Source organism: Gallinula chloropus (genome assembly GCF_964237585.1).
Source record: "Gallinula chloropus genome assembly, chromosome: 17".
Classification (NCBI taxonomy): Eukaryota; Metazoa; Chordata; class Aves; order Gruiformes; family Rallidae; genus Gallinula; species Gallinula chloropus.
Window position 1 is genome coordinate 5152315 of NC_140102.1, and position 23187 is coordinate 5175501.

At 39.3% G+C, this 23187-nt stretch overlaps 1 protein-coding gene across 2 annotated transcripts in view; it reads right to left on the reverse strand.

The window, feature by feature from the left end:
* ATP2A2 (ATPase sarcoplasmic/endoplasmic reticulum Ca2+ transporting 2) overlaps nt 1–22320 on the reverse strand; it is a gene marked incomplete at both ends in the record, with an annotated part of 47206 nt that extends 24886 nt beyond the window's left edge. For both annotated transcript variants that reach the window (XM_084271823.1, XM_084271822.1), the window contains 5 exons: nt 9871–10009; nt 12952–13056; nt 20914–20996; nt 21092–21109; nt 22203–22320. In XM_084271823.1, the coding sequence (XP_084127949.1) occupies nt 9871–10009; nt 12952–13056; nt 20914–20996; nt 21092–21109; nt 22203–22320 (463 nt within the window). The remainder of the gene's footprint in view (nt 1–9870; nt 10010–12951; nt 13057–20913; nt 20997–21091; nt 21110–22202) is intronic.
* Between the last annotated feature and the right edge of the window lie 867 nt (nt 22321–23187).

A 23187-nucleotide genomic window follows, 5' to 3' on the forward strand; every position in this document is an offset into this window, starting at 1 on the left:
GTAGCAAGAGAAAAGAGCATTAGACAAATGGTGACCTAGGCCAAAAAAGGCAAAACTATTCAATATGCTCTCCTGATGTCCTAAGGAGGTTTGTATGCAGACATATAGTAGCAGCTGGTTTTCAGCTATCACTGAACAACAGGCTAATACCTCAGAGCAATGTGGTGTAACGCCTGTCAATCTGCATAAACATTTTCAAAATATTCAAAAGCAGCTGGAAAACTACAGCCAACTAAAATACACTACCACAATCTGACAACACTGCTAAAGGCTTAATCACTCCATAACACAAAAATGGAGCTGTTAAAAATATAATCTTAACACAGTCAAGTAGCTGGACAGAACACACAGCAAAGGTTACAAGGAACTTGCCACCATACTTTTCTCAACAGCTCTGAGTTTTTCCAATCTCACACACAATAGTCACAAGATCTCAAGTACCAAGATAGACCTGTCCCCTACTCCTCCAGTAGACCAATGATACTTGAGCACCAATATTCCCATGAAAACTATCATCATCATTATCAAGGGCCCAAATCACCAGAACTTAAGTGTTATATTTATTGCAATACTGCAGCTTTCCAAATTTATCTCAGCAGTTTATGATAAGACACAATTATTCACTCACCCTCTTGGTCTGAGAAGGCAGCAGTAAAATATTCAAGGCATTTCCAATAGCCAGGGAAGCTGCACTTCGGGGTCAATTTCAGAACTATTTTAAGTAGCTCTTTGTAAAATAACAGCCATGACACCAAGTAATTTAGAGTCTTGAATATACTTTCATGAGCATAACTGAAACTGAATATAGATAGGAAATCACCCTACAATAAATAGAAATTCATGGGAATTCTTAGGTGAGCCATCTAGTGCAGACCTCATCTACAATTAGAACACTTTTTTCTTTCCATACACTTTAACAAAGCTGGTTTCTTTCCTGTGTTTCAGAAATCTTTTATTTCAATTACTTTTCAGCCCACAGAACTAGAAAAAGTACTACCCAAGGCTTGAAATACAAGAAATTAGAAGGTGAATACATATTTGCATTGCTTAATACGAAGTCGCTACAGTTTAAATGAATATAAACCATAGTTTTACACCTAAAATAACTGTTGCAGAAGCATTTTCACCCATTATATTAACCGAAGTTTTTAATCCTAAATAGTCACTTGATTTTTACAACAGCTCTGAAATCAAATGAGCTGCTTTGAGAACCACACAGACATATATTCTTGGAGCATAGTTTAGCCAAATACTTCACTACTGATTAAAACAACCCTTTTAACTATGAAAATGACTACTTCTTGGAAAAGCAAGAACAGGATTTGGTTTGTGTAATTATGGTTTTATTCACAGGATTCTTTTATGCATGCACAGAATACTACTGCAGAATTTCAATGCTGAACTTCAGTACACAATGAAGGAATCTGTTTAAAAACAACAACATCTCCGGGAGGGGGTAAAAAAAAGAAATTCTTTTTACTTAACTGTGAGTCTGTACTGAAACAGACTATTTGCAGTTTCCACTCCTTGACAGGTTGCAATACAAACTTGAAGTTTGTGTCAATTGCTTTAAAGAAGCCATACACTTTTGCTGAAAATACAACTTTTTTAATCAGTAAACACTGTGTTCTTCAGCTACCCATAAGTAACCTGCAGTATTTCCGTGCAATATTCCCACTGATTACACCTGACACTCTAGCCTTTCTTCTCACATTCAAAGCTCACCCCATTTTATCTTACTCCTCCCAGTGTTGTGGCAAGGTTACACATTAATTTCCACCCTCTACATAAAATCGAACATGGATGTAAATGACTGCAAGTGTGGTACAACCCTGGCTATCAACAGAGCACATCAAGCAAGAGGCACATGTATTTGCCAAGATGAAGGGGCTTCCTCATGAGCAAAAGCCTTAGAAGCTTGACCAGCCCAGGAAGATGCACAGAAGCGATGGGCCCCCAAATTCTATGAACAATGAAGCTGGAGGGAAAAAGAGGGTATTAAAGCTGTGTGGATTTCAGTCCCTGTTGTATTTGCAGTTTCATCTAGGTATCAACGAAGAACTTTAGACTGCAACACAAATGACCATACTTATCCTCCAAGTCTCAAATGAAATTCTAGATCTTCTAATCAAAAATGTTGGCAACAGTAGGTTCCGGAAGTAATATCAACTTTACCCCCTCAAAGCTACTATGATATACAAGAGTCCTTAAAACAAAACTACTTTTAACATGTACTTTGAACACAGTTATCAGCTCCACTAACCACCTCTGATCCCTCCCACAAGTGAAGACTTGATAAGTGGACGTTTACAGGCAGATACATCACAAGAAGTGAAAAGGTTTTCTTCCTTTTCATGTTAAGTGATATTCTTAGCAAAGGAAGTTACCTGTTTGCAGAATGTCTGTCTCTGTAACTGTAACTAATCACAGTAAGTGAAAGTAAGATTTTTTTTCCTGTTGAAATCAGAATGATTCTTCGTATACAACACGTACTGAACACTTTCTTATTCATGTTTATCATTAACCAAAGCTATTGTTGAGCTGTGTCTGCTATCAGCAGGCTGAGGTTGGAATTGGACTTTTGCAATAAAGATTATCAGTACAGTTCAAAACCATTCTGCCACTGGTGTCCAATTCTGCAACTTTTTTCAGGCCAGTTCTGAAGAACTGGGATACTATTTCAAGATATGGTTGAACAATTCTGGAACACAGAACAGTTCCTGAAAGGGAGTAGAAGCATGCCCAAAACAAATGCCATTCATATCAAGTGAAAAGGCCAAAAAGGAAGAAAAAAAGAAATAGTAGAGAACTGTGTATTTTCCCCCTTTTTAAGTGTTTTAATAGATTAAAGTTCATTGTTGACGTCATGCATTTTTATTTAAGACACTATGGCCTTTCTCTTACTTTATTAGGATTTCAAAGTAAAAACACTATCACTTTCAATACATGTAACAGCCCACTTTTAACACTTCTCTGATTCAAAATATAGCATGCATGTTTTTCCACCATCAAAAGGAAGGAATAAGTAATAATTCTTTTCCCCCCAAAACATCAGAAGTGTTAGCAACTATTTTAAGTGTTTGAACATGACATTTTAATGGGTATAGTTTAGACCACTTTTTAGGGAAGGTGAGATTTTTCAGCCTCTTTTTAAGGAGTCAATTATTTTCAGGTCTCCCCTCTTGCCCCAAAATAAGTTTCTTATCCTTTAAGCTAGAAGGCATTCTACTCCTAGAAGAATTGTGCAAATGTTTACTAATAAATTGATGCCCTAAAGCTTCCTACGTAAGGATTGGTGGCTCCATAAGGTTTTAAGAACTGAAATGAGTAGGCTTAAAATGACACATATGAGATGCCGCATACTTTCATCAGTGAGAATAGAGCATTGTTTCTGTGGGGGGGTCACTAATACTTACACCTGAACAGAATGGACTGCTTCTATTCAGACACACAGCTGGTTGCAGCACTGTTGTTTTTTATATTAAACTTTAACACAAGCTTAGCATAGCTCCTCTTCCCCCCTGCAAACATACAATCTAGTCTTCCTATTGTGTTTGATTTCCTTAGACCATCAGAAAGTTAATTTTTCTTCCGTACTAGCAGGCTTTAAGTATTTAACACTTCCTGAACAGGGTATAATAAATGCTACCAAAAATCAGAAGCTTACAAAACAGGAAGGTTAAGTCCATCTATACTTTCATAGAAGGCCAAGTGTGTCAAATTGTCAGAATTAAAGAGTGACTATGAAATACATTTTAAGTCTGAGTTTTCACTCCCAAACCCATAACACAGATTTATTAGCCAACAAAACAAAGATAAAAGCACCCGTCCATTCAGTTTTAATCATACTAGTAAATCAGCATTTGCTTTTACTGCCAAGATGACAGTACATTTGAATACATTAATTCTTTGCATTATGATGCAGAACTACAATTAGACAAAGCTTACAGGATTGCAGAACAGCCTTTGCTATCAAAAGCTTTCTGGACAGACAGACAAGATCCACAAAGCTTACTGTGTGCTACATGCAGGAGAAGCGTTATTATCTTAACCTAAGGTATGTTAAGAGATAGAAATGAAAAGTTTTCACAAACCACACATACCACATTCTTACCAATGAACACCGAAAGAAATAGGAACAAAATATTTTAAGGTTGGAACTGAGGGTTCTATAAAGAAAAACAGATTTATTGTATTGAACAATATGTAAGACTAAGTATTCCTATTTTGTTTCTTCTCCTTCTGTAAAAACCTACTTCTAAAGTGGTTTTTTCCCCTGAAGACAGCTCCAGACATTAAACAAGATGTGCAAATGGACAGATACCTTGTCTATAAGTCTGCACTTCACTTTAGTATGATTTGTCTAGCTTTAGCTTTCCGTCAGTGGACCTATGTATATGGTTTTCTAGAGCAAATAACTCTTATGATCCACCTCTAATAAAGACTAACAGCAGAAAGAACAAATTGGTAGGTTAAGCCTCAACTTATGCCAGATCAGGTAGACAGTAACACCACCTTCACACAAAAGCTGAAGTCCTATTTCCAAGTTAGACTGCATATGGGTAACACAAGAACTAACAGTAAGAGCTCTGGAAGTGCAGCCTAACTCCAAGTGTAGGTTTTCTTGAGACTAAAACCCGCTCATTTTGCCAGGGTAACGTGGTATGAACAGAACATTATCTTGATGTTCAAGCGTTTTGTTATGGTACTATTTGTACTTATAATAAAACCCCACTGCAGTATTGGCTCTAATCAGAGTATAGAACATCAGATATATTCTGAATTCAAGCAATTAGAAATAGTTTCACTATTTTTACTTAATAGTTTGGCAACTCTAGAGGAAAATGCTATGAGAGTTGGGAGGGAAAAGAAATGCAAACTTCAAGAATTGGGGATGCAAGTGTGTTGTTTTGCAAGTGACACAAGTTTAGGCTGTGCCCCGACTTGAACCTTGCCAAACTCCAGACTTCAGCAGAGACTGGAATAGTTTAGACTGTGTCTGGTTATCCAAAAGCTGCTGCTGACATGTTAAGAGTTTAACAGCCAAAAGGGTCACTGAAGCACACAGATTTACACACTACTCATACATTTATTAACCACTGATCTGGCATCCATGTTTTTTCTGGGCCAAAAGCAGTACTTCCCAGGCAAAACAAAATACTTAAATCTTTAAAAATCACACCAAACAACTTTGATTAGGTAGGAAAACCCTGAACAATCAAGTTTTTCCACTATCACAAGCTTTTAGGACAGCCTTCAGTAAGTCCCCATGCTTAAACGTTCCTCTATCCTTCTCCCACACCCCCAATCCCAATCCTTTTTTTTTCAAAGTAAATCTGCATTTCTAGCACTGAGTAATGCTGGCACAAGGACCCAGATGTTTTGGAAGTAATATCTGCAACATCCGTGCTTCTTGCTTATACTGTCAAGGAGAATATGTTGTTCTTCATAACCATACTGGAGTGTGATGTAGTTCACCTTCAGAATCTTCCTTCCCAATCTTCTTTACTCCAAAATTTATCTTCCCTTTGTAAAATATCTGAGCTTTAGAGAGTCTTAAAGTGCTCTGCAGTTAGAATTAAAAGCTTCAAAGTAACTTTTGCATATTTTATGCCAGGTACAAACAAAAAGCTACATCTTCTGAAATACACATTGATTTAATAAGCAACAGCTTTTGGGAACTGTATTTTTCAGCTGTTCAGTACTTACAGATATAGTAATGGATGACAAGAATCATCATTCAGCTTTTCAGGGAAAAGAGGAACTACAGTGACTCCAGTTTGGTCACTTAGTGTAATTTAATAAATGAATGTTCATTTGTTGCAATTTAAGTTTGATATTCTGCATCTAAAATTGAATGCTTTAGACAGTAAAACACAACAGAAGTGAACACAGCTCATTCTTGTTCCAAAATACGTTTCTTTAAAAAATACACGATTTGCAAGCAGTTTATCCTGATTTGTCAGACTGGATTTAACACAAAACCTCTGAGAACTAAGGCCATGGTGGTTTAAGTTTCTGTTTAAAATGTTACTTTAACCAAGGCAAACAAAAGCTCAACTAAAACAGACAACTTTAATCTATTAAGATAGCCACTAGTTAGAAATTCAGAGTGCATCCTCCAGTAAACATAATAGCAGTATGATAATTCAATTTAAGACAGGCAAACTGAAAAGCCATTTGAGGACAGCATCTGGATTTTTTTTTCAGTTCATCAATTCTAAGAAACAAACACTGTAGCTTAGTAACCCTTACACACTACAGTTCCAAGAACTATGCCCACCAAAGGTCTGCAAGCAAATTTATGGCATATATCCCAAAGCTGTAACCCCAACTTCATCCCAAAGTGTTGCTGTTGATTGTATACTATCTTTTCCACCATCTCTGGTTGAGTGGCCATAGAAGAAACCCTTCCTTACACCGTTAAGAAATTTCATGTTTGCTCAGAGGCTGTGCAGACATTAATACAGTATCTGCTATTACACCTGCAAATTTTTACTGTAGCATTTATGTTGAATTTGTTAGCTACTACACAGAAGGATAAGTAATTGCCCATAAAGTGTTCTACAGTACATATATGCACACTGATCACGTAAGGCAGAGGTAGTTTATCTACCACTTGAGGGATAATATAATTCAAGTTACTCCATATTTACTGCAAGGTGACAACGCTGACCTGGAGTTTCCCCCATTCACTTTGAGTCAAATAAACAAGCATCCATTTCTTCTGTTGACAGATCAATTAAAGAGTACCTTGCAGGAGCTTTATTTCAGGAAGGCGTGAGGCAGACAGAATAGTCTATACAATGAGGACAGATAAACTCTACAAGTAGTCTAAGGAGCCAGAATGAAAATAATACACATCATTACTGCACTGTCTTTGGGTTACATTAGACCAATCGGGTTTTCTTTGGAACCTCTCTGAAAACATTATTTTGTAAGTAGTTTGATAGTACTTATATTGAAAGAGCTTCCACAGAATAAAGAGACAAATATATTCTCCCATTTCCCCCAAACCACAATACCAATCTACCAATTCCTACAATGAAGAGTTACCTCTGCCAGACCCAGAAACCTGTTATAGCATTAAATACAACTACTTTGTAATGAAAGACCTGTAGAAAGCTGTTCAAAATTAGATTATCAGCACAGGGGAGAAACCTATCACCTGATTATTTATGCCACTTGGTTGAAAGATATTTGCCTGGACACACAAATGTCATTGGCACTCTGCCTAGAATTCCATACCCAGATATGTATCCTAGTATGAAGTGCTCTGTCACTTCCCTACATGGTCATCTTTTTGCAAACACCATGTCAAAGGCCATCGCAGTACTCTTACACTTGAGGCACAGGCATGCACACAGTCTCTCTCACCTCCAGGTCTTGACACTAATGCTGGTACATAGTGTATTGCTCTTCTCTACTTGCTCGGTAGCTTTTCTGACTTTGATTACAACTTCAATTGCATCACTGTCTATCTACAAGTTAGAATTTATTGTTTCAGTATCAGTGTATTGCACTGAAGCACCTATTTCTGCATTAAATGTGATCTACACTTTCTTACCTTTGCTTCAATCTGCAGCTTATTATGTTTGGCAATTAAGAAAAATACAATGAGTGCTTAGGACTAGCTTGAGACCACTTGAACCACCCAGCTTCAGTATTTTAACCAGCATGAGCTCCTACAGTCATTGAACAAGGTAAACCACCTACCTTAGAAAAAATTATCCAACTCTTTGACTGTTTTGTCAACATGAGCACATAGGCTTTGTCTTTTTTTAAAAAAAACAGAGTTCTACACATGTTCGACTATCAGACACTGTTCTACATGCAGATTTTAAATTAATGCAATCATAACCATATGAAAAACAAGACACCATGTTTGTTAAATACAGCCCAGTGTTATAGATATGTTAGTCTGAGGTTTATTTCAAATTCATTTCTCTCCTTCAGACACAGGCCTTTTAAAGAGATGTCTCAAGGCACAAGTAATTGATTTTATGGACACTGAAAATATATAGCAACATAAGTAAGAGCCCACACATCCCCCAGGTGTTTCATATACAACTTCAGTTTTGTTTTTTCCTGTAAGATGAAAATGTAATTCTCTGGAAATAGTAAAGAATCAAGTGGAAAATTTTCTGCACTCTAGACACCTGGCAGAGCAGCAAAATCCAGCATTGTTCCTTAGTGAGACAGCCCAAACCAGTACAAAATACAGAGTCATCAACTTGCAATTCTACCAATACTGCTTTAAAGCATAAAAAAGCCTCAATACCAGCATACTCCGATGATATCAACTGCTTCCAAAATTGCCGTTCTATTGTTGACATTTAGAAACAGGATAAAGATTCGGACTAGGCATCTACTGCGGAATTGGTAATTTATACAGCTCTGCTTGTTTCAAAAGGACATAAAAAGCCTCAGCTGCGTTAACAAAAACTCACTGCAGAACTCAGATTTGACCATATAGTGCAGGAACAGTGAGTCAAAACAGCACAGTAAGTGACAAGGTATCACAATTCACCCTTTACTTCTGCTATCAGCACTTTGTATATGTACTTGTTCTTCACCAACAGATGCTAGAAAGAAACTAGCTTCAGCCTTCATGAGATTCACACTAATTACCCTAGCCAGTGCTGCTGTAGCTGAATCATCCTATGCACAAAACCGAGGCTCCAGGCAGGGCTCAGCAAATGTTAAAGTTTCTCAAGGAATGAAAGCTGGGCAGTCGGCCAGCACAAACTTCATTTTGAGTGCATATTCTTTCTGCCTGCTAATTAAAAGAGGAGGACAGTCAAGTTTAAGGGTATATATTTATCTCCTCTTGAGACTGCTACCACCTCTAAAAGCAAAATGACACTGGGGGGGGGGGGGGGGAGGTTGATGTACACCCTGAATTGTTCTCAAAAGAACAATCATTTAGTTAACAGTTGATAATGACCTAGAAAATATGAGTATGCAATCACTCCTGACATCTACAAGAAACACCTATTTTTATCTGGGAAGGAACAGGAAACACTGAAGTCACAAGTCCAGTTTAAAGAAGATATTAGTGTGGTATTATCACCAAAATTAATGATTTTTAGCTATATCATCATCCCACAATTCTCTTTTTGCACTCCTTCCAAATAATATTTGCTCTAAAAGGTGTATCTAAGTTACCAGAAAGATTGATGCAGAAGTCCAATCTTTTAAGACTGGTACTTCAAATGCTTATATTGGAGAAATAGGAAACTCTCCTTTCTTTAGTTGCCTCTTCGACATCTCTTATATAGCAATAGGCAAAAGCAGCAATAAAGACTTAGGAAACATGACAAAACAATGATGTCACATGCCAGTCATACTAGTCCAGAGGACAGAGAAGTTGAAAGGCACTGCTGCTATCAGTGTAAAAGCTGCAGGAAAAAACCCTGAGACAAAATTAGCTTTTCTTAGATGAAAGACAGAGCATGACCAACAAAAACCCCAAACCTTTGCATTCCAAAACCTAAAGAAACCAAGCACATTCCAAAGCAACGGAAAGAGGTTTTCGCAACAGAAAACAGACAGGTTATACAACACTCCAAAACCAGACTTTAGGAAATAAAGTTTGAGTCCTGACAAGTGTTAAAACCTGTACTCCAATTAAGATACTTAGTTTAATTGGTAGGTCTAAAAGCAAAGTGGCAATTTGAAAAACAATCCCCTCCGTGCAAATGCACATTTAAGTTAATTACAGATGAAGAGAAGCAAGATTGTTCTTAAGCTTATACACAGGCTCTTTGAAAACTGCCTTCCCCCGCTTGAAATCATTAAGACAAGGCCCCCATAACAATTTTAAATTAACATGTTAATACACATATGTATCACATAAACGAGCCTTACCTGCCACTTCTACAATATCACCGGGTACAATGTCTCTTGCTTTAATCCTCTGCACGCTTTTCCGGTCTTGTCGATATACTTTGCCCATTTCTGGTTCATATTCTTTAAGAGCTTCAATAGCATTTTCAGCATTTCTTTCCTAAAAAGACAGCAAAACCGGGTAATTTTAAAAGCCCTGAAGGAAAAATATGCATGTCAGATCTGATTTTTCAATTGCATTATCATATGATTACTACTGACTCAGCTCAACTGCATTTATTCATACAGAAAATTCTGTGACCCCTCCCCGTGTGAGGTTGCTGACTGGAAACCTTTACAATGTTATTCAGGTATTAGCCAGCATTTAGAACCTAGACATTGATTCTTCAACCTCAACAGCATTTCTCCATCAAGAATATCCTCTGCAACTTGTTACAGGGATGCCACACAAAGTTCTATGTAATCTATAGATGCCTTCTGACAGAGACAAAGGCATCACTAAACAGAATTGAGACTCACAGACGATAGTCTTGTCTCAGCTGTTCCTCCCTCACCAGCTCAGACTCATTGGAGCCAACTAGCACTACTGAATTTCACTCTACCGATAGAATCAAGGGTAAAGTCAAGACAAAGCTCAAACAACATATTATGAACTTCATTTCAGGTAATCAAGTCACACTGAAGTGAAATTAAAGCATAAAGACTAGAAACTTCCCCAGTCTAGCAGTTTACAAACTTAGATGAATCCCCACACAACCACCTTTTTAATTCCATTAACACTAAACCAACAGGTTTCCTCTCTCAAGTGCAGTTCTCTGCTAAGCATGGAGATTAAGATCAACATCGTGATGCCACCTAGATAAAAGACAACACAAGAAACACCACCTTATCAGTCCTTCTCTAGCTTTTGGAGAATGAACTTATTTCTCATTTTCAAGCCTTATGACAAATACAAATGTCATACAGCCCTAAGGATTAATAGACAATGGTAAGGTCGCACATAGTTTTAGGATGTGCCCTTCAAATATATGCCAGCCTTTCCAGACAATAAAAACTTCCTCCTGCACAGCTCAAATCAGAACCTTATCTTCAGAAATTCAAAGACTGAGGTACTAGGTACTTACAAGTCACAATGCACCTGAAAACCCGCATTACGAAAGCTACCTTGAAGAACCAACGTTTACATGCTACAGCTCAGTGCCAGGCAGTTCAGAGATACCAGATCCATAAAGCTGTAATTAATACTACTCATATTCCATCAGGTAAATTAATTCTCCTCAGCACAATACCACTGATAGTGCTTTTCTGTGGATTAAGAATTAAGATTAGGCAAAAACCTTAAAGGTATGAAAGAAAAATGGCACAAATGGAAGGTTAGGTAAACAGAAATTTCATTTCAAAAAGGAGAAGTAGGAATTCAGCCAGCTCAATCTCTTAGGCTCTTTTTATTTCCAGTTTGCCTGATGTTACAGTAGACACGACTATCCTGCCAACCAATGAAGCACTAGCAGATGGCACTTGAGGAAAAGGGCACGTGAGAGGAAAGGTTGAAGAGGACAGAGCTAAGGCAAAAATGCATTGCTCACATCTAGTACCTGTAGAAACAGATACATTTATGGGTGGAGACTACGAATTGTGACTTATTTTCCATGCCCATTAAGACAAGGGAATGAGTCATTTAATCTGTACAGCAATTCTGTTTCACAATTCAGTTCACTGTCCATATATATATATAGGTGTTCTTGCACACTATCATGTCTGAACAAATTGGGGTTGTTTTCTACAACAGGGTATATAACCACAAATGAAATTCTCCAAACAATACAGATAGCTTTACCTTGTATTTCATACTTAGAATTACTACATGCAGGATTCTAACTGAAAGTTTCAGGTTAAAGATTAATTTTTGCACAAATACTTTATGAAGATTTTAACAGGAAGATTACACTTAAGGGGACAATGCTGTCATCCCTTGATTGACATTACCTCTTCCCTCCATACCAGCTCTAGCTGTTGCACAGCAAGCTTACTATTGCTAAAGCACTGAGTAGTTTGCATGTTTGTCTTCAGCCAGCTTCCTCAGGGTAGTACAAAGCAGAGCACAGGCATGCGCAGCACTGCCACTTACAGAGAAGCCTACACACTGCAAGCCACCAGAACACGTTTTAACCTGTTACCAGTGCTCCTCCTCTTAATTTTTGTTGTTATTTTGGACAGGTTTGCCTTTTTTCCCCCCCTCAAGCATGAAACCTAGCATGCGAGGATAGCAAGTAATGTTGTCACATCACACCGTCCCAAAGACCTAAACAAAACCTATCTTACAAATACTGTAGATCACCCTAAAAATCCTAGAATACATTTTGTCTGCAGAGAAATAACTCTAATAACACATGCCCTATCTGAAGTGATCAAAGTAGGAAATTAAGAGTTATGGGAACACTTTTGGTTTGGCATCTCAAGAAGTGTTAGAATAAATTACTGATACTACTAGTGACAGGATTTGAAAAAAGCCATCCAAATGATCTCACAGCTTACAACATACAAAAAAATAAATGGTATTTAGATGCTTCCTCAATAAACTTCTGCCTTTTGATAGACTTTAGATGTACACTTAATAGGTACTATAGTAACTGAATAGGAAGAAACAATACTGTACTAAATTTATTACAAAGGTACTAGAACACAGCGTTTTGCCTCAAGAGGAAACAAACAAGCAACTAAATCACAAATGTTCACCTTTTTTCCCCTTAACTGGGACAAAAACCCCCTTTTCACAAATCAATCCAATTCACTGTTTATCTTTGCAAGATTGCACTTATTTCCTGAATTCAGGCCTTGTCCTGGACTGCTCAGTTCACATGTTTACCAGTGATGGACACTTTGTCTTTTTGGCAGTACTTCTGAAGCTTTCATTTTTACCTTTAAGTCAACACTTTCTGTCCAGAAGTTTTATGGTATGCTGACTCTCAGGAATCTAAAGTTAGCAACACATACTACTTGCATTGTATGAAGAACTTGGCACTACACTGTACAGTCCTTCCTCTCAAACAATAGCCCCCTCCCAAGCATTTGTGATTTGATGTTGTAAAAATATCTGCATACCTGCCACACTCCCACAATTGCGTTGGCTACTAATATAAGTAAGATTACAAAAGGCTCTACAAATGCTGTGATTGTTTCTTCACCTTCTTCAAACCAGGCCAGGACCTGCAAGAGAGAAACATTCATTTAAATTACTGATTTACACAGGCACCTTGGAAGCCTGAGACCCATTAAGTTTCAGCTCAATGTTCAACTGCTTAGACTGGAGCAACTTTTGAAACCCCCCCTCAACCTTCCCAGGTATAGCTTTGTAGTTCATGAAGGAGTTGGCAACAGGCAATGGAACAGGAGAAAAATCTTTACTGAAGTAGTACAAAGTCCATTTTCAAGGCTGATGTTTTTTTAAAGGAGTAAGCTATTTATGTGTGAAACGTGCTGTTGCTTTTGCTTCACAAATGAAAGCAGAAGTTGTGACAACAGCTATGGCAGTGAAAAGTTTAAAAAAAAATACTGCCTAAACCATGATGCAATCATGCAATTAGGCTACTTGGAATACTTAAGCTTTGCTAGGATCTGAATATTAACCAAGTTAGTGCTTCCCTACCAGTAACTCAGACACAAAACCAAAGATAGCATTGTAAGTTTTCAGTGAGTAGATACGAAAAATCACCATCTACTTATTTAAATACCAGTAGTGTCTTATTGAAGCATTTAGGCAAACTGTACAGGTACATCTGAAGTTGAGTTCTGAACTGAGTAGATGATAAAACTGGATTTTGAAGGAAAACAACTTGAAGACTTGCATAAAAGGCTCCACATAACTTTATTTTAATTCACTTGCTTTAGAAACACACTCTAGTTTTAGGCTTCTGTCATTCACGTGACATGAATGGGTATATGCCTGTAGTTACTAAAGAAAAGTCAAGCTAACATGACCAGAGGAAGAGCTTTTTTGTCAACATGTTGAGCAACAGGAAGCCTGGAAAGTGACAGTAAATAGGAACAACGTGTTGAGATAATTAGGGCTGGTAGTCAGGCAACAGCACTCTGAATCACTAGAAGACTGCAGCGAGCTAACCGTTACTAAAGCAAGCGCCATAATTCCACCAACATGCTGCTCAGAGCTATTGCTCAATTGTGAAACACTCCAGGATGTTAGATGGAAGGAGCAGCAGCATGAAAGCCTCAAACAGCAAACAATCTGTCAAACAAATTCAATGCAACAACAAATTTTATTACAGAAGGATAAACTTAAAAATCCAGGTTATGATTAATAAGACTGAAACATTACAACTGGCAACACAGTATTCTGAGGGTCTGTGTAATCCCCCTGGAGAGGGGATTTAGTTCGGATCTCTTACGCTCTCTACATCTCAGTATTCCTTTCCTCCTCCCCCTACATCACTAATCTCCAATCCTCAGTATCAACTTCTGCTGTTTAACCTGCTGAAGCAGCCATACAGTGCACTGTTGCCTCCACTGGAGCTACAGAAATGGCTAATGGTGTATTTCAGTTTTCTTTGCCTATACAAGATCACATGCTGCCATCAAAAAAACTGCTTAGCATCAGTTTCTTCCCTCCCTTTACTGGAATTCTGTAGATCCCATTTTGCTTCCACAACTGAAGTAAATTCAATCATTCTGTGATGTTCTGAACAGGCACTGACAAGGTTAACTGGGATAAAGCATCCACTTTACACAATGCTGAACAATAATCTTTTCAGAGCGAAGACCATGTGTATTGTAAAATAACACTGACAAACCCTGAAACTTTTAAGAGGTTAAAGAAAGTAGGTACAAGGACAGCAAGATCCAAGTATGTCAAGGAGAAGCAAAATTAATATTTGAGGGGTTTATTTCAATAAGCCATTACCTCAAAAAGAGCAGATGAATTTAGATTAGCGATCTTGACAGTACAGATCTGATTATTTTAGATCTTCACTGTTCTGGGTTGTTTTTTTGGGGTTTGTTTGATGGCTTTTGGACTTGTGTAGGTTGTTGGGGAAGGAGGGGTGTCAGGTTTTTTTGTTGTGGTGTTTTTCCCCCCCCAAAAAAATTGTCAGTCTTTAACCATTATCCAATTAATCCTGCAAGCCAGCAACACACATTTATCAAAAAAAAAAAAAAAAAGAAATTCTACAGTTACTAACACTGGAACTATCTAAGCTCTAGTTCTACAACATTTGAGCAAATACAGACATATAAGTAACACCACATTGGGAGATCCTGTAGTTACAGCACACTACAGCTATATTAACACTCTGTTTAGGACACTTGTGATACACAACCTATACTGCTCTAACAGGTCAAGTTTATTATTTGACAGTAGCCTAAAGTAAAAACAAAGCCACAGTAAAAACAGAGGAAATACTTGGATTTCTTGTTCTATTTAACTACATGTTTTTAGTAGCAACAAATCATATGCTGAAGCCTGGTAAAGACTAGACAATTCCTGTCCAAAGCGTTGAGCTCTTGTCAAAAAAAAAAAAAAAGGTTCCACTAGCACACTTTTAAGACCCTGGGGAGGTTTACAATGAGGGATCTTTTATTTGACTACTACTCAAAAGGGCCCCACCATATTTCAGCCCTAATCACTTTAAGACTCACATGTAGAACAGCTTAATTTCCAGGTCATTGATCTCAAATGTACTGTTCAGGCAGTATGGTCAATAAGTAAAGTTACCATTTAAGAAGCTTAAAAAGTGCAGGGGGGGAATAGAGTAAGATAATTGCTCAAGAGAAATGTGAGTTTGAAAATATAAGGGAAATTAATAGCAAGACATACAAGTACCTTATCAACAGCCAACATAAGCAGCTTAAAGGACAACTTTCATTTAGCATATTTGCTTTAGGGCAGCTAGGGCTTGCAGAAGCCTATTTTAATCAAAGCCTAATGGGGTGGACCTGCAGGACACTAAGCCAAAATATACACAATGACAAGCAAATAGCACCTGGTTTTCATGGTTATTTGTAAAAAGAGGGCAGAGGTACAATGCAGAAGTCAGTCAGCAATGAAGCAACTATTGATGAACACAGCTAAAAAGAAGCATCCTTACAGCCTTTTGCAGTTCTATAAGTATCTCTGTATTATCAGAAATGTTGTGGAGGCAAATTATCTTAGGTGATTATTTAAGTAACAAAACCCGAATTAAAGAAGGGAAGTTTCAAGGTTGAGTTCTGTTGCCCAGCAGGCTGTACCTGCTTACCACTAACAGAAGAAAAGCAAACAGTTTGTTGTCAGCAACCTAACCAGGCTTTCTGTTTGTTTTTCATTTTGACAATGGAAACTTAGAAGCAAGCTGGGATAGCAAGATCTCAACCTAGCAAAAGCAGCCCATGGTTTGACAAAGACCTGCTTTAAAGAGAGCTTTCTCTTCATACAATACTGTGAATTAAGATTCAGTATGTTTTCAACTGAATACTAGGTACTGCTCAGAAAACCCTCTTTCAGCTTAAAATCAAGCAGGTGCAGCAAGTATCAGTACTACTAACATAGTCTGCACATCAGTTATGTTGATGCACTACAGAAAAATCTCCCAGTTTTAGTTCCATTATCCAGTAGTGGTTTTTTAGATTATTTGCAACCCAAGGAAAGGACACACCGTAACAAAATGGTTCTTCACCACAGGTCTAAGTACAAAATTAAAATTTTTACTGAGTTAGCAGATTGTAAGCACCCATCAGATATGCTACTGTTTCTGAAAATAAACATGTTCCTGTGTTTAGTGTAGCAATACAGAAAAAAAAGATACATAGCACCCATAGTTCAATTTCTACAAAGTAAACTGGAATCACAATTACTTCTCACAGTTTTATCACCCCTATCCATCAGTTGGTATCTCCTGTGCTATTGAGTAATCTGAGTTTAGCTACAAACATGCCAGTGTAATGTTCTACAGCAATGCTTATCTTGTGCCACTACTCTCTGCTACTGACCTTAACAGCTAGCTTTTGGGGTGATGTCAGGGCAAAGCCTGCAGTATTTTTATTGGCACACCTTACTTCCTCCAAAAGTAGCTCTGCTTACTTTTTAACACAGATTAGGTTATAATCATGATAATTTACAAGCTATAATTATCTCTGGACTAAATCACAATATATTGTTTAAGGAATATCTGCTATTGATACAACTCAGGAAACAAAAGAAATAATTGCAAGGGGGGAAGGCTTTTAGGAAACCACATTAACACGTAAGGTTTTGGCAGAGTTTATAGTCTATGCTGCATCTTGTAGAAGAAAATTCATTCCAAGTGTGATGTAAAGATGAGATTGCATGGGTAAGTGTACATCACTGTTTAAAGCACATATACTTTACCAAAAAGATTATTGTACATCAGATGCACAGTTAACACCTTGCAACTTGTCAAAGTCATTTATACAGCAAAGCAAGCTGTTCTTTTATGTAAATACAGTGGATGTGAGTACATACTACGCAAGTAGCAAGAATTAAAAGCCTAGCTGATGGAAAATTAAACATCCTCTTACTTGCACCCAGAAAGTCAGGCTATGAGGGCCCTTGAACTGCTGAGAAACACTCTAGAGGGTAATTTCTACCTAGACTTCACAGATGCAACAGAACACCGAGACAAGGTCCAAGGCTACAGGTAGATCCATTTACTCACATCAGAAAAGTTTCCCCCCCCTTCAAAAACCAGGCATAAATCCAATAAAGATATTGAAGAAACAGCAATGTAAGAATTTAAGCTGTTACTAATAAGGCACATCTGTAACAGCAGTACTGACTTGGAATGTAGGACATAGTATCTGCCCCCAACAAACATGCAGCATATGACCCCTACAATCAGCTAGGGTGACAGAGATTCAGCTGTTAGTCTGATTTATTTTACTGACACATACCTGACAGGGGGTGTGGGAGTAGAGGACACAAAAGGCACTCCGAACAGAGATATTTATATTGTACGTAAGATGGGATGTTTCTGCACAAGAATCTAACACAGATCTCTTAGACAACCGCTTCCGTGCAGACATAACAGTCCGAATCTGATATGATTACAACACAATCACCAGAAAAACTTCCAAGACACAAACCAACCATTTATGTACCTCAAAATCATCCCCCTCATACCTGAATCTTGGACTTTTTTAAAAATTTATGATGTACAGGTAATAAAGTACACTATACATTCACTGCACTAGGAGCACCTAGGCATTTCCTGAACACACAGATTATAAACCCGTCACCACAAGCTCAAAGTACATACACCATTTGATCACCAAAAAAAACCCATTCAGATTAGTGACTTTCCAGTGGCACACGAAGTAAACATTAAAAAAAAAAAAAGAATGAACAAGTTAATGCTATATATTCCTGTCCGAATCCAACCAACACTCAGGCCCTCCCCTAAGCCAAAAGACTTGGGGCTTTTTGGGATCATTTGTTTTTAAGTCCTTGGTAAGCCACCTTTACCCATCCCTTGTCATTCAAAAGAAACTACTTATTTGAGCATCTTGATGAAAATTCCCTTTGGGACATACACCAGGCCATGAAGTCTTCAGTTAAAAGCTATTTCTAACAGGAGCCGTTATCCAGCCTAACTTCTCTTGGTATGCTATACAATGTCCTACTTTCTATTGGAGTGCTACTGTTTACGGTCTATCAAACAATAAATCATAGTAAAAAGCAGTCACTTAAGTGACAAGCAGCACTTCACTAAGTTCCACAGTATGAGTCTGTAGGATCTGACACTGCCCCCAAGAAAGCCAGAAATCCTGACTCATTAAAGTGCAGCTCTCAACAGCATTACTCAACATCCAAAACCAACGCAAATTTAACCGACTCCATTTTAAGTCAAATTGTCCTTCTCAAGATGTCTATGGTACAAGAGGCTTTGCATGCCTTGCAACAATACAAATGGAAAAACTGAATTTCTGAGGCTTGTAGAAAGATAACACAATAAACACACTGAAGTTAAGCTCTAGCATTAAGTTGTTTTATCAGAAGAATTTAGCATTAATTTGCAATCTCAGCATTATGTGCAATCCCAGTTTTTAACACAGTATTTTCAAGTGTCCACAACAGCCTAACAAAGCTATGCATTCTATTCAAAAGCTTTCAGCAACACCAGATTTTAGGCAACGTTACATCCAATTTCTGCAGCAATACAGTCTTTATGTCAATATACTCAACAGTTCTTTACAAGCTGCCACAGAAGCCTCTAATATGCTTTCATAAAGGAAAAAGTGTTAAGACTTAAGGAAAACAGACAATAGATGGTCACATTCTGAACAGGGAAACAGCCAGAAACAAACACAAATGGAAAGGGATTTTAAAGTATCAGAATTTTAATATATCTAGATTTTTCTTTTACATTTTACTAAGAAGAGAAAACCTTTTCTATTAACATAGTTTATTGTGTGTCTCCATAATTCCTATTTAGGAAAGGCAGAACATAAGCCCAAGGTCATATACCATGCCACTTGCATAGAAGCAGAGAACCCAGATCTATCCCACACTCCATTAGACCACATTCTCCTCTTAATTAGATGGGAAAACTAAACCTACTGGGAAAAAAACCTTGAATCCAGTTACTAATCCAGTTTTCAAAAAGGGGTTGGCAGTCATGTTAAATGACCTCTGCCAGTCTGGTATCATATGTACTCAGAATCAGCAATGAAAGCTTAAAGTTTGGTGAATTTGATTTTCCACTCAGTTATTATAAAAACAAATAATGCCCCTTGGCACATTAACATAAACTTTTGTACCCTCCTTTCTCTCATGAGGTGAGAGAAACACTCCTGACTTTTCAGGAACAGAAATATATCCCCTTCTCACCCATCAATGACCTGTTTATTCAGTTTTCTACAGCCAGTCTGATTTCCTCCTCAGCAAACAGATGATTAAGACACATTTGTCTCCATGGTCAAGATCAATGCCACCAATCACTGCTTATATGAATACCCAAACCCAAAGCACTTCGAAAGGTATGAGCCTGGGGATAGCTGACGCCTCTCTTGGTGGAGGATCAGCAACACAGCATATACTGCAGCAGCCGCAACAGGGCAACCCTTCCCCCATCAAACAGAACAGCTTCAGAGTATGTTCTTCTCTGCCCATCCCAATTAGCTTGCCCTTAGCCAAAGAGTCACCACAATTTCCATTCCCCCCTCAAGAGCTAAATTTTTGTTCTTTAATTAGTTAATTACGACTCCAGGCCAAAGTCTACTATAAACTTTTACTTCTACCTAAACGATTGAATATCCTGCACACTTCTGCTTGTCATCCAGCTCCCAAAGACATACAGCCTTCATCTTCCTTCAATACTTAGCCTTTGCTCAGCCTTCCAGTGTTTCAGCACACACATGCCTTTCACACATTATGTAAAAAGATTGCCTAAGTGTACTTTAAAAAAAAAAATTAAGTTAAAAGTGTTCTTGTTCTTTTAATCCTGTATGCAAAGCAAGATGTCCATTTAATAACTAGACTATCCAAAGGTCAGTTACCAAATTTGGTCAACAATGGTGCCATCACAGCCGTCATCATTCTTGTCACTGTCAAAAGCAACAACTGTCACCTTGCTATTATCAGGAAGGGAAGGCAACTGGAATATTCGCCATGTAAATTCTATTTACAGTCCGCATTGCATCCAAAAATGTCTTCCAATGATTATACATTGAGCTTGATAACGATTAACTCAAAGGCAAGAAGAATGTCCAGTTAAACGCTTACTTACTCAAGGTTAGCTTTCAAAGCCAACAAAGGCATTGGGAAATCCCACCTCAAATAAGCAAACCGGGTTGAATGAGAAGCACTTTTTAATACCTGTCTAGTGCAGTTACGTACTTATGACTCATGCAATGAAAGATTCCATGAGACTGTTTCCTAGCATGCAAAAACCTATTCACAAGGCAACTAATTTAAGAGATAGCTATTTAATTTGAATCTTATACTGCTCCCTTTTTTAAAAAAAAGGGGTAACTTCAGTATGTATAGTTCTTATACATTGGAACACGTGGCATTCTGTGATAAAGAAGCCTATGAAATAAAAATATAAGCATACTTACAAAAGATATGCAAGCTGCCAGCAACAAAATTCTAACTAGTAAGTCTTCAAATTGTTCAATCACAAGCTCGAGTAAGGTTTTTCCTGCAATACGTAACACAGCCATTTAGTTACATTAAAAAAACAACCGAAGAGAATTATCAACAAGAATTAGCAGAAGATTTCATGAAGATGCTTACCTTCCTCAGCAGGTAACTCTGAGTGTTGAAGATTTTTTCCAGGAAGCATGTCAAAGAAAAGAAATCATTGAAGAAACACATTAGAGTACTGTAACGCATCCAACAGATATCGTTCCCGCATTGTCCACTCAACTGGGCTGGATTTGACATACATACTGAAAGCCCCACTGAGGTGGCTCTTTTCATTAGAACGTCTGAATAGACCCGATAGTTTCGCATTTTGAGACACATACAGGTTAGCCGGAACGTGCTAATGGTTATAATTCAGCCAAGTCATCACACCAGCCAGCTGTGGGACTTCTGCTGCTGCTGCACACAAAGGGTCAAAGGCTCAAAATTGTCAAAACGCTTTCTGACAAAGGTTTTCCTCCACATTTACTTCAGAAAACAACCAACCCACCAAACTTTTAAATTCTTTCCTCCGCTTTAAGGATATTTTCTTATTTCTGCTCTCCCTTTGATTTACCCGCAACTAGATTTAGTAGCTCCAGAGGCACAAAAGCAGTGTTAAAGCTAAAAAAAAAAAGAATCCCAAAACCAACCCACCGTATACTGTTCTCAGAGCTTTTCCTTTTTACACACCGGCAATGGAATTCAAAAGGGACTAGGGATGTCAAGCAATAAGGAATTTTTTTTTTAAAAAAAGAAACACCTTATGGTCTTAGTTCTGTGAACTGACTCGAGGGAAGAAATAGGGGACAGAAAGGCACTGAAAAGCAGGGGAAAATGAAGGTCAAGACGGACAAAAAAATCCCCCAAAAAAGCCACAGCGCTTCATTTCAGAATGGAAGAAGATTTCCCACCGTTAAGGTGAAAGGAAACGGAGGTGACATCCTCCTTCCCAAAGGAGCCCTGTGCGCTTGGGGTATGAAAGAAACCCACGAGGTGGAGTTCAAGTCAGCCATCTTCTCTCCCTTGCTCCTATTCCGGGTCCTGTAAGAGATGCCGGCTTTGCAAATACACTCACGATAGGCCGTGAAACAGGGCCCCGAGAAGGATGAGCGAAAAAGAAAGGGGTGGAAAAAGGTAGCAGAGGGAGGGGGGAGACGAGTGCCAGCGACAGCATCCCCGCGGTGGAGGGAGGTGGGCGGCGTGGGGCCGGTTCACCTACCGTTGGAGCCCCATTTCTCCTTCAGCTTCTTGACTTGCTCCAAGCTGAGCCCAGTGCTTTCGTTGACGCCGAAATAAGCCAAAACTTCCTCCACAGTCTTTGTGTGCGCGTTCTCCATGGCTGGGGCAGGGAGCAGCAAATGGTGCCTCGCCTTTTCCTTCTCCTCAGCGGCGGCGGGCGCGGCGGCGAGCCCCCTCCTCAGCCCCTCGTTCTCTTCCCCACCACCCCCGTGCTATCACCATAGACCCCTTCCCGCAACAGAGAGGAGCCCCCGAGCCCACCTCAGCGCCTCACTCTTCTCGAAGGAGGCGAGAGGGGAAAAAAATATATATGAAAAATAAAAATTAAAAAATACAAAAAAGGGAAAAAGATAGTAAAGCCGTCCGAGGAAAAAAAAAAAAAAAACAAAGCCCCCGCCCCCCTCCCACCCCACACGCCCTCCGAGGGAGCTGAGCCGATTCTACGGCGGGGATGAGCAGGGTTTCAGGCGTCCCCCGGCCCCGGGCAGGCGGCTGAGGCGAGGAAGGAGTGAGACGCGGGCCCCCGGAGCCGCTGTCGCCTCAGGGGCGCGGGAGGGCGTGCGGGGGCTCGGCGGCGCCGGCTGCGCGGCGCGGCGGGTGCCTACGCGGGGATGGGCCGAGTCCAGGTAGCCGAGCGGCCTCTCCGTTCGCCTCACCGGGCTCCGAGACGCCCGTGCGGAGGGCAATAACGGCACGCCTCACCCCGCTCGCCACCCGAGACGGGGGGGTGGAAGGGGAGAAAAAGGAAAAAGGCGCAGTTGCCCCGCTGCCTGCCTCGCCTCCGCCGGGAAGGGTCGGAATCACCCCCCCGCCTCTAGCAGCCCGAGCCTCCCCTCTCCGGCCAGGCCGCTGTCGCCGTCACGGCTTGGGCTCTCTGCCTGGCCTCGCCGCTAGCTCCCACTCGCTCCGGTCGCGCGCCGGTGGCGGCTGCTCTAATGTAACTTATGGTGCTGGGCCGCCCGGGC